The sequence below is a fragment of the Octodon degus genome, unplaced genomic scaffold (genome assembly GCF_000260255.1).
Source record: "Octodon degus isolate 3935 unplaced genomic scaffold, OctDeg1.0 scaffold00130, whole genome shotgun sequence".
NCBI classification, from domain to species: domain Eukaryota; kingdom Metazoa; phylum Chordata; class Mammalia; order Rodentia; family Octodontidae; genus Octodon; species Octodon degus.
The window spans coordinates 995,650-1,007,844 of NW_004524706.1; the positions used below are offsets into that span (position 1 = coordinate 995,650).

General features: G+C 43.6%; 1 protein-coding gene across 2 annotated transcripts in view; it reads left to right on the forward strand.

The window, feature by feature from the left end:
- Zscan20 (zinc finger and SCAN domain containing 20) overlaps window positions 1–5,687 on the forward strand; it is a 22,833-nt gene extending 17,146 nt beyond the window's left edge. The window contains exons 6-8 of one of the 2 annotated variants that reach the window (XM_004640995.2): window positions 509–1,195; window positions 2,235–2,663; window positions 3,375–5,687. In XM_004640995.2, the coding sequence (XP_004641052.1) occupies window positions 509–1,195; window positions 2,235–2,663; window positions 3,375–4,627 (2,369 nt within the window). In that variant the 3' untranslated portion in view covers window positions 4,628–5,687. The remainder of the gene's footprint in view (window positions 1–508; window positions 1,196–2,234; window positions 2,664–3,374) is intronic. The other variant, XM_023701124.1, reaches the window with a different exon arrangement.
- The last annotated feature ends 6,508 nt before the right edge of the window (window positions 5,688–12,195 follow it).

Below are 12,195 nucleotides of genomic sequence, written 5' to 3' on the forward strand. Positions count from 1 at the left end.
CTCTCTCTCTCCCTCTCTCTCTCTCTCTCTCTCTCTCTCTCTTTGATACATGGTCTTGCTATGCAAACTCGTAGTGATTCTCCTGTCTCTGCCTCCCCAGCACTGGGATTGTAGGCATGCACCACATCTGGTGTTGTGGCCGGACTGTATCCTAAGATACAGTTGTGTTCCCCTCCTCCCCCCAACAATGGAATTCAGTCTGTTTGGGTCAGTTTATGTCATGTGTCTGTCTGTTAACCTATAATAGTTACTGTTTCCTATGACATATTTCATAACAATAACAATAAAGCAAATGAGCAAAGCAAATAGATCACTTCCTGTTTCTGGTCAGGATTGTGTGTTGTCTAGTTACTTTTCCCTAACCTTCCAGACATTTTAATGGAGTAACATGAGAATCTTTCATCTCACTCTTGCCAGGAAAGGATGTAAGTTTCGGGGACAGTTTGGACAAACCTGCTGCTCAATAGATAATTTGTATTCGTTTATTTATCTCTTTTCTTTTGTATAGCATTTCCAGTTGTGAAACCAAGTATCAATTCCAAGCTAGAGCAAGGACCAGAATTCTGGGATATGAACTTTATAAATTCTATGAAAAGGAGCACTTCTGATTGCAGACTGGATAATGAACCAACAAAACCAGCTCAGGCATTAACCTTAAAGGGCTATAGAACCTGGGAAGAACAATACCCTTGGGACATGGAGGACATGAAAGTGTCAGGTGTTCACTGGGGCTATGAGGAGACCAAGACTTTCCTGGCAATCTTGAGCGAGTCTCCTTTCTCTGAAAAACTTCGGACTTGTCACCAAAACCGCCAGGTGTACCGGGCAATTGCTGAGCGGTTAAGGGCACGGGGCTTCCTGCGGACACTGGAACAGTGTCGCTACAGGGTCAAAAACCTCCTACGGAACTACCGAAAAGCCAAGAGCAGCCACCCACCAGGGACATGCCCCTTCTATGAGGAGCTGGAGGCCCTGGTGCGGGCTCGGACAGCCATCAGAGCCACAGGTGGCTCAGGAGAGGCTGTATCACTCCCCAGGCTGGGGGATAGTGATGCTGAGATGGATGAGCAGGAGGAAGGGGCCTGGGAGCCTGAGGAAACAACAGAAGACTATAATAGTGCTGGCCTGATTGCTGATGAATCTGCCCAGGGGCCCAGGATTGCAGGTGGCCCAGCTCTGCTCCAGAGTCGTATTGGTAAGAATATAGGTGTTTAACCAGGTACAGATTCCAGTCCTACCAGGCAGGCTGCTGGTACCTGAATTGATGCCACTAGACTAAAGTGTTAAGTTCCTCAGGTTATCTTTGAACTTGTATCTTTGTGACTAGGTCTCCTTGCTCAAGTTTTCTTACTTATAAAAACCAATATTTCTAAAGCCTTCAGGGACCTTTGAGGATGATCCTAGGTGTCATATGAGTGAACTTCTAATGCTTATGATTAGTTGGTTTTCTTAATGTGTCCAAGCACGTTTGCCTGTGACTTTACAGCAAATTTGGATAAAGACCATGAGTAAAACATTGAACAGATAAAACAGAAAATATGGTAGTAGAGACTTGAACAGTCAATGTGTGGCAAACATTGTAAGTTCATTGTAAGGTAGACTCTCTGGAGCCCAAGAAATGACACATCTTGTTCAAAGGTACATAGGTGGGAGGAGAATCCGTGGCTCATGCCTGTCAGTTGCATGTGGTTTTCCTGCCCCCTGGTACCTCCTTGAGTGGCACTCCTTAGCTGCAGAAGAACTGAGACTAGGTTGCCTCCTTTTTATTTAACTGTAAGAAGAAAAGTCATCCTTAGTTGTATTCTGATTACTTGAAATCTGTTCCTATCTTTGGTCTTTAGGGCTTTTTCAGCTTCCAAGGTTTGTTAAAGGAAAATTCATAAAGAAGATAGAAGATATGTATTGTTTGGATATAGGGAAATCATTGTGGATTCCAATTACTAGACAGCTCAAGCTAAGTGACTTGGGTCGCTTAGTAGGACTGACAAGTGTGGGTGTATAGGTCCTCCCCATTAGTAAGACATAAAGTATTAATAGAGTTCCTTACAGGGAGCAGGGCAGGCACGCTGGCTGGCTTTTCTGGTCCATCCTTGAAAAGGAAAGGCATGTCCCAGGGACTGGGGCAGTTTCCAGGATGCCTGTGTTCCAGGTGTTTAGAAGGACAGATGACCCTGATCTGTGATGACCTAAGCCAATCTTAAGGCTTATGCCTCTTCACTCTTCACTCCTGACAGCAGGTGTGCACTGGGGCTACGAGGAGACCAAGGCTTTCCTGACGATCCTCAGCGAGTCCCCCTTCTCGGAGAAGCTTCGTACCTGTCATCAGAACAGCCAGGTATATCGGGCCATTGCAGAGCGCCTGTGCGCGCTGGGTTTCCTGCGGACCCTGGAGCAGTGTCGCTACAGATTTAAAAATCTGCTTCGGAGCTACCGGAAAGCCAAGAGTAGCCGCCCTCCGGGGACATGCCCCTTCTATGAGGAGCTGGACTCACTCATGAGGGCACGGACTGCAGTCAGAGCCATGGCGACTGTCAGGGATGCAATAGGTCTTTCTAGTTCTGGGAAGAACTGTACTGAGGCAGATAACCATGAAGCCTGGCGTGAGATGGCAGATGAAGATGCCATCAGACCTCCAACCCTGAGTCCTAGAACTCCAGACACTGGTAAGCCGGGAGTCACAAAATGTCCACAAAATCCATAGACGTGTAAAAAGATAGGGGGCCAGTTTCAATGTATTTTAACTCTGGGCTAAAAGAGAATGGGAATGAATAGGAAAATTGTTTGTACTTTGCTCAGATTATTGTCTTTGGGTATATGTGGTCCCCCACATGAAATAGCCTAGCTTTTATTGGGAAACATCTGGGCTGTGAGGGAATTGATTCAATCTTGTATGACACAGAATCTGCTGAGTGTATTAGAAGAAAGAGGTAGTTATTATTTAATACTAACTGGCTGGGGAAACTGATTGGCTGACTGCTTGGACTGGGCCTCATGGCTCCTTTGGGGCTGCGATGTCCTAGACTGTGTTCCTGAGTTGCACAGGTTTAGTATCCACATTCAAGGTATCTGTACGGCTTCTCTCCGGTGTGGATTTTCTGATGTGTATTGAGGTTAGAGCGGTCACTAAAGCTTTTTCCACATTCAAGGCATGTATAAGGCTTCTCACCTGTGTGGATCCTCTGGTGGGCAATGATCCTCTGTGGGCTTCCACACAATACAGTTTGTATACCCCAAACTTGGTTAATTTTACATTAGTCACATTACACAAGATGTGAGATTTAAAATATAGATTCATTGTGGCCACATTCATAAGACACAGATACAAATAAATAAATGCTAACTAATGAATGAACTGTTTCTATTCATTCTTTTAGGTTTTGAACTGAGGCATAAGGATGAAGACCAGATTTCAGAGCAGGACATTTTTGGTGATTTACCTGGAGTCTTATCAAAATATACTACAGAGGCTGTTTACTCCCCTCATGATTGGGGAGAAGACAGTGAATATGAAAATGATGGTGAAGGAGTATGGGATAATCCTCCACAAGAACAGTGGGAAGAATGTTCTTCTGAGGAGGATTTAGAAAAACTTATTGATCATCAAGGCCTGTACCTTGCAGAGAAACCCTACAAGTGTGATACATGTGTGAAAAGCTTCAGTAGGAACTCCCACTTCATTGCCCACCAGAGGATCCACACAGGTGAGAAGCCTTATACATGCCTTGAATGTGGAAAAAGCTTTAGTGACCGCTCTAACCTCAATACGCATCAGAGAATCCACACTGGAGAGAAGCCGTACAGATGCCTTGAATGTGGAAAAAGCTTTAGTGATCACTCCAATCTTATTACCCACCAGAGAATCCACACAGGGGAAAAGCCCTATAAATGTAGGGAATGTTGGAAAAGCTTCAACCAGAGCTCAAACCTTTTGAAACATCAGAAAGTCCACTTGGGAGAAAGTTCTGACCAGTGTAGTGAGACTGGAGAGAGCATTGATCAAAGTCCATCTGTTAGTGCTCACTGGAGGGGTACCACAGATAATTCAGCTGAGCCATCTTGTAGTGTTGAGACGAACTTGAGTTCTGCACCCCACAGTACCAACTCAGGGGAGAAGTTGTATCGATGTTCTGAATGTGGAAGATGCTTCTCAAAGAGCTCCGCCCTTATTAGTCACCAAAGAATCCACACAGGAGAGAAACCTTATGAGTGTGCTGAATGTGGGAAAAGCTTCAGTAAGAGTTCTACCCTGGCCAACCACCAGCGAACCCACACCGGGGAAAAGCCATACAAGTGTGTGGACTGTGGAAAATGCTTCAGTGAGCGTTCAAAGCTCATCACCCATCAGAGAGTACACACAGGAGAAAAGCCCTACAAGTGCCCGGAGTGTGGAAAGTTTTTCCGGGATCGCTCTAACCTCATCACTCATCAGAGGATTCACACAGGAGAGAAGCCCTATAAGTGCAGAGAGTGTGGAAAATGCTTTAACCAGAGCTCCAGTCTTATTATTCATCAGAGAATCCACACTGGGGAGAAACCCTACAAATGCACAGAGTGTGGCAAAGACTTCAACAACAGCTCCCACTTCAGTGCCCATCGGAGAACCCATGCAGGTGGCAAAGCATTGTAGAAGAAACAGCCCTCTACAACAGAAGAGTGACACATGTATATTTATATCTCCTAAGATCATAAGACTTAAACTAGCAAAAAATTTTCAGTTTTAAGCTTGGTGTATACCCAGAGAAGTTTTGGTAAAATCCAGGTAATTTGAAAGTGAATTACAGATAATAAGGATCCAGATTTGAAGGCACTTTGTTTCTCAAATGGAGTTTTTTTTTTTTTTTTTCCTATTAAAATCCTCCAAACATTCCTCAGGTTATCTTTATATCTGCTAGTGCATAAAAGCTTTATGAGTATTTGAGCTAGACTGGTGACTTAGGGGATTAGAGTTAAATCAGTGGCCTGCAGCAGTGATTGCAGACCCTGCTGTGCCTTCGCACTGCCAATGTGTGCAAACCCCCTCTCTGCCATCCCTCATACATGGCACTTTGCAGTCTGGGCATATCCTCACAGTGGAACTTTGAGACTGGTGAGAGGGAGTGGCCAAGAATAGTCCACCATGAGCTTAGCAATGAGTAGGAACAACAGTGACATCATAAAATCATTATTAATAATAGCAAAAAGACCCAGTAGTTATTGAGCATTAGCTTTTTGGCAGGCTATGTGATAAGCACTTTATATGTATTATCTCATTTAATCCTGGTGATAGCCCCAGGAGATAACTATCAATTTCCTACTCATTTCCTGAGAGAAAACTGAGGCTTGAAGAAGTTAAGTTACTTGTATCAGCCATACATCTGAAAATGAGCAAGGCAGAATTCAGCCAGATCCATGTTTCCTGTGTCTGAGATGCTTTAGTGTCCCACTGAATTCCCTTTCAGTGTAGGGCAAGTAACTCAGTTGCCAAGATCTCAAAATGTGTCACTCAATAAATTATCCTTTTGTCTAAGATAGAAGCCAAGAACCCCTAATGGTGAAAGGAATTTGTATGTTCAGAATTGGTGGTTGTATTTTGAATGAGGCTGACTTATTATTATCAAAGTGCTGGATGTGAGTTTCCCTTTTTGTAGTAATATGGCTGAGAGATGTAGGTGGGTTGAGAGTGGGAAAAATGTGTAGCCAAAGTGATGTGTCTTCCAATAAATAGTGCTTTGGCTATGGAAGTGGGGCTTAAGAGTTTCTTTTGCCATACATCATTCCTGCTTCTCATTACACTGGGTTCCCCTCCAGGGCTTATTCATCCCTGTGTTTCTGCCCTTCTGGGTCCTTTTCCTTGTTCCTGATCCCAATACCAAGACTGGGGAGAAATGTTATTATGTAGTTCTTGAGAGAGATTTGAATACAATTCCACACTCTAGGTTCATGATGCCTTTTTATCATGAGCCCTCTTGTTCCCAGGCTGACCCGGTGCTGCCCATTGGGATTGGCTTCACACACACAAGAAGCCTCCAGGATTGCTCTTGAGAGAGGTTTAAAAATGGCAGCCTGAGATTTTGGTTTTCATGGGATTTTAAAAGAAAATCCCTTTCTCAACACCCATCTATGACATTTGGATGACATTTATATCCTGTTTATATAATGGTCGTGGGTGGTACCTAGCAAATAATGGAGGTGTTGGAACCTTGAATACAGGGACTTTATATTCAAACATGAGGGTGTAGGTAGATTTTTTCTACTCCCATAGAATGAGGTCATTCCTTAATCTCGTCCCCTGCTCTAGAAACTCCTTCCCAAGAATCAGCCTCCTTGGGGTCACTGTCAATCTTGTCCCAGTTTAATTTCCTGACTCATTTTGTCTGATGGGTAGGGGCCATGGGATGAGTACTACTGAAACCAGCAGGTGTCAATGAGTGCAATAAGATAATATATAGAGTACTATGAGGACCAACAGGAAGGATCCCAAAGGAGAAAGGGAACCAGAGAAGAACACTTACGTGAAATAGCATGGATTTGGCTAGGGTTGGAAACCATCAGAAGTGTGTGAGCATATAGTGGGGTTGAGTTTGAGATTGGATGGGGCCTAGGACTGAGTCAGGTAGAAGTGGAACTTGGGTTAATGCTCAGGGAAACATGTTGAAACATGTACTGTGAAAATCTAACAGCTAGTTGGAACTTGGGTACACTGCAGTTAGAGCCACTGATGGACACTGATATTCCAGATAAAAGGTAAGAATTGAACTAGAGCAGTGGCCACACTTCAGAGGAGGAAATGTAGTTGCAGTGTTTCAGAGTCAGACTCCACAGCAAGGAAAGCCTGGGGTGACTGGGTAGAGCATGTGTCATTCAGAATTGGGGACATATGGAAGGATCACAGATGGTACAGGGGGCAGAATATTGTAAGTTTACTTTGAGATATTTTGAACTTGAGGCACTTATTAGACATCTGTGCATTTATGTATCTGGGCATGAAGTTGGAGAAGTTGGGCCTAAAGATTTATCTAGTCCACATGGTAGGTATTGAGGAAGGGCAATGCCAAAGAAGTATTGGCCTAAGAACTAGAGAAGCACCAACATGTGGCGGAATATGCCCCTCAAAGGAAATCTGGACCACTACCCAATCTCACTCCTAGCATCCTTTGGTTCTTGCCTCCCTTGTGGCTGATCCCTGAATTCTTAGAGCAGTCCTTAGTTTTTGGAGCCTTCACCATGGGAGCCAACCTGAGCTAACTGCAAGTGAGATGTTAGCCTCTCGCTACTGTCACTTTCCCCCTGTTCTTGTGACTGATGACATCTCCTATTTCAGTGGACAGTTCAGCTCCTTTTTATCTATCACTCCTCAAAAATCTTAATGTAGATTAAATCTTAATGCAGCCATGAAAGCAAGGGCAACATAAACTAGGAGCAAACTGGATGCCAGTTTTTCTCCTGGACTTTTCTTCTGGGAGCAGCACTCTGCAAGGTGACACCCTTGCCACCTTGCTGGGGCCCCTAGGAATCCTCCCATAGGTCTTTGCCACTTGAATAAACTGACATCTAGTTTTGCACACCCTCTTCTTGGCAAGTAGGTTCAGTCTTCAGAATGATGGGTAGATCCTCAGGCCATGTGGCCATGGGTCAGACCCTGATTATGGAAAATGGAAGCAGCACAGGCTACTCGGGTGGGAGGTGGTGGTTTTATTGTATTTTATTTTAAAGAGAAATGAACAAAATAACAAAAAACAAAAACAAAAATGATACAGCATTTTAAAACAAGATGATAGGAAATTAACTATGGTTGCTGCATTATATATTGTTAGATTCAAAGTAGTTGCTTGGATTACCAGATACAGGCAAGCAAGATTGACCAAAGAATTGTTAACTTCCTTTCGATAAATAAAGAGAAATTAGTAGTACAATTAATCTTAGCAGTATATATATATTCCCCCCTTTCCTTTCTTCTTTCCCTCATCCTGCTTGTTCTTTCCTTTTGAGCAGTTATTTTCCCTTTCACAGTATCTATTTTACTTTTCAGATTTTATTTAATCTCTCAGGTTTTTACTCTAGGGTGACAATATGATGTTTACACATGTGGGCCTGATCTATTTCACTTGTGAGTATGGTCTCTAGTTGCATCCATTTACCTATAAAATGCGAAATGGTGTTCTGTGTGTGCTGTTAAAGGTGGGATCATCTTCCCGGCAGCCACTTTTCCTTCAGTACCCTCCATCCTGTGTGGTAACCAAGAGGCCCCCTCTTTTCACATACTTGTCGGGAAGCAGCAGACCCAAAGGTAGGGACAGGGAAGTGTGGGCCAAGGCTGCTTGCCTGTTTTTTTGGACTTGGGTCTCAACACTCATGATGGTGGCTGCTGCCTGCCTGTCTCTTTACATCTGTTCTCCCTGAACAGTAAAGCAATGATCTCTGTCTTCACTGCTGAAAATACAGCCAGATTTTCTTCCTCCCTGCCTTCTTATGTTCTGGGCCCCAGTGGGGATAGCTCTGTGCCTATAGGCTGGAGAGAAGAGTTTGAATTTCATTGCTTTGTGGAGTGGAATACCCCCTACTTGGTGTGGGGATGCATCTGAAGTTACCAGTGCAGTGTGTGTGACAGGTGCCCTTTGTCTTTTTGCTTCTGACTGCTGTCCAAGGTGTGCCTTGCTGTTTTGTTTTTTAACTGCTGTGTAGGTATGGAGATCCGTCTCCCACTCAGGCCTCTCAGGTGCCCAGCTGCCACTCTGCAGCCATCTTCTGCCTCTTCACCCAAAATTCGGCTTGTGCATTTATGTGCACAGTGGCTCACACACAAGCCTCCTTCACACATTTCCAGCCTCCTTACACACTTCTTATGCACACAAGTCTCACTTCAGACTCAGGGTTCCCTCTGGCTTGGGCCCACCGACACACATTTTCCCTTTGAGGGCATTTGCCACTGAGCACTGGAGACAGTATCTAAAGCCAAAATGAATCTGGTGGAATATCTGCTCATCTCAGGTCGGATCCCATTCTCCCTTGCTCCTTAGCCATTCTTAAATCCCTTCCCCAGTTTGCTAAGTAGTCAGTGCTGCCTGTAGGGAGATGGGGCAGGCTCTGCAGAAGAGCTGGGATTGGTACAGAGCCCCAGAGCTGGGGATGATAGACTTTTCCCTCCTTCAGCCCATGGCTGTCTCATTATACCCCATCTTGTTATATCAGCATTGCTGTTAGTATGTCTGTAGCATCATTTTTGGCCTCAGTGATTTTGGCCAACTGTGATACCTCCAGGAATGTTTCAAATGGGAGAAGATATGCCCCTTCCTTGCTTCATTGTTCTTTCCTGCAGCTAGTAGATGACCTCTACTCCTTTTGCCCCTGAGTCGTATCTCTCAGCTGGTCCCTGTCAAAACCCCATCTAAAGAAGGAAGTCAGAATCTTGAGAGGCCCTGGTTCCTTTTGGTGTATGGCCAGCTCTCCTATCCTCAAAGCTGACTGCATCTTTAGGAGCCATTTGATGAAGCCAAGAGCATAATAACAGTGAAGGCACACAGGCTCCAGTAAATGATTTTAGCTATACACACTGAATAAGTGGGTGAGGGATTCACACTGATATTAATGCCCCATCCAGGATACTGTTTGATTATCTTTGAATGTAATGAGGATTCTGATCATGTTTGCCATTATACAACAATACTTATTTCTATAGTTAGATTTATTGTTCCCATTTTCATTATAGGAAAGTACCTCAGTATTGTGCCACCCAGAGGGTGGAGGCAACAGAAAGGGAGATTAGGAAAACAAGTCTCTAAAATGGCCTTGGAGTGGCATTAAGGGCTAGTCTGAGTCCAAGAGGGAGAGGAGCTTCAGGGTAAAATCTTGAGTCATGGGGGCTGTCTCAGTTACCCTTCTCTCATCACTGGGACAAATATCTGACACCCAAAATGAAGGAAGGAAAGGTTTACTTAGCTCATAGTCACTGGAGATTTCAGTCCATACTCAACTGGCTCTAAGGCAGAGTGGCACATGGCAGAGAGCAACTTTTCACAGAGGTGGCAAAGAGCAGAGAGCAAAAGGGAGTGGCAGCAGCTCAGGCAGCTAGCTCATCTCTCTCCCCCCCTTACATTGTAATGCAAATTACCTGCCCCAGGGCCCGAGCAGTGTTCACACCCACAATAATCAATCACAATCCCCAGAAGCAAAGCTGCCCCATGAGTGCATGAGACTTTGGGGCATGAGACACCTGTACACAAACCATAACAGGAGCTCAAGAAGCCTAACTTTGGCCTCACAGAGGGGAAGCAGGCTTCTGTCTTCCGCCTTGAGCACTGCTACTCTAGCGTCCCTTCTGCCTGTTTGGAGGCAGCGAGAGCAGCAGGAAGTCTAAAGGAAACACCCTGGCACTGGGAGTGAGAAGCTTTTTATAAAGCCCGAGGTTCCATGGCAGGAGAAGACTCCTATGGGGACAGCATCTGTTCAGCATCACACTTGAGGCCCCCCAAAAATGTCAACTTCACAGTTTTCCAGAAATAGTTGGGAGATTTGAGGCTTGCTAGGCTAAGTTCATGCTCAACCCTTCTGGTGTCTTGGGAAACAGAAAACACATACTCTGTCCATGGACACTTCTTGGTGAACTAATTTCTTATGGAAACTAAACATTTGTGGTTGATTTTAGTTCTCTTTAATTTTGGCAGATTAAAGTAAAATTAAAACGAATTACTGTCTGGCACTCAGGAGGCTCTGAGATTTTAGGTCTAATTCTAAAAAAGAAAACAGGTTTTCTGTATTTGCAGGTTGCATACCTGACTTCATCCCATCAGGCCTTGTTTCCTTTTTCCTACTGTATTAGGTATACCCCCTAAAGCTAGTCAAATTTTATTTTGGGATAAAGTGTCCTGATTAATTATATCAAACTACTGTAAAAAATAAATGGTTATGAATTTTTCTGACGTCTTCCTTATTATTCTAAAGGAGTGGAGAAAGCAGGAAGAAATCATCAAAACATAACCTGGCTGCCAGGGAGATTGCAGTGCAAGATCTCAAGACCCTTGAATTGGAGGGCAATTTCCTTTTCTAGTTGTCCATAGTTCTTTTTTTGACTTTTTAAAAATCAGATTTTATTGGTACATTTTAGATATACACAGTGATCACATTCATCCTAGAGAATTTATACCACCTGTACATGATCTAGCTTGATTCTTTTCTTCCATTTCCCTACCCTTCCTTTAACCCCTCCTAGCCTCCCCATTTAACGAAAGTTTTGTTTTCATGTTTTCCTTCTTTTCTCATTTTAAAAACTTTTTTCTTCTTTTCCCTTCCCTTCCTATTTCCCCTTCCTATTTGAACACTTTCTTTCTGTTTCACAAAACCTATTATGTATTTGGTCCTTATTTACCCTTTTGGTTTCTCACACTATAAAAATAATGTATTTTGAAAAAATTTTATTTGACACAGGGTCTCACTACACAGTTCAGACTCACAGTGATTCTCCTGTCTCAGTCTCCCCAGCTCTGGGGTTATAGGTGTGCACTGCCACAGCACTCCCAGAGTTCCCTGGCCAGCATGGCATGTGGTACTGGGGCTCAAACTCGGGTCCTTGAGCTTGCCAGTCAGGTACTTAAACTGCTGAACTATCTCCCCAGTCCAAAACAATGTATTTAAATGTGTGTCTGATTTATTTCACTTAAGATTATGGTCTCAAGGTGCATCTATTTACCTAGAAATTTCTCAAGTGTATCATTTACTGGAGAGTAATTCTCCATTATGTGAAAAACCCACAGCTTTGTCCCTTCACCCTGGGTGGGCACTTGGGCTGCTTCTAAGATTTGGCTATTATAGATTGTGCTGCTATAAACATGAGCATGCATACATCACTGTGGAATGATGCTTTTCCCTCTTTAGGAAGATATCAAAGAGATAAATAGCTGGATCCAATGGAATTTCTAGTCCTAGTTTTTTCAGGACTCTCCACACTGATTTCTCCATGGTTTTGCTAGTCTACACTTCCACCAATAGTGGAGAAGGCTTTCTTTTTTCTCCACATCCCTGCCAGCATTTATTATTGGTTGATTTCTTGGTAGTAGCTATTCTTTCAAGAATGTTACGGAATCTCAGCATTGCTTTAATTTGCATCTCTCAAATGACTAGTGATGTTGAACATTTTTTCATATATTTATTTGCTGTTGTATGTCATCTGAGAACTGTGTATTCATCTCAGATGCCCATTTTTGGATTGGGTATTTAAATCTG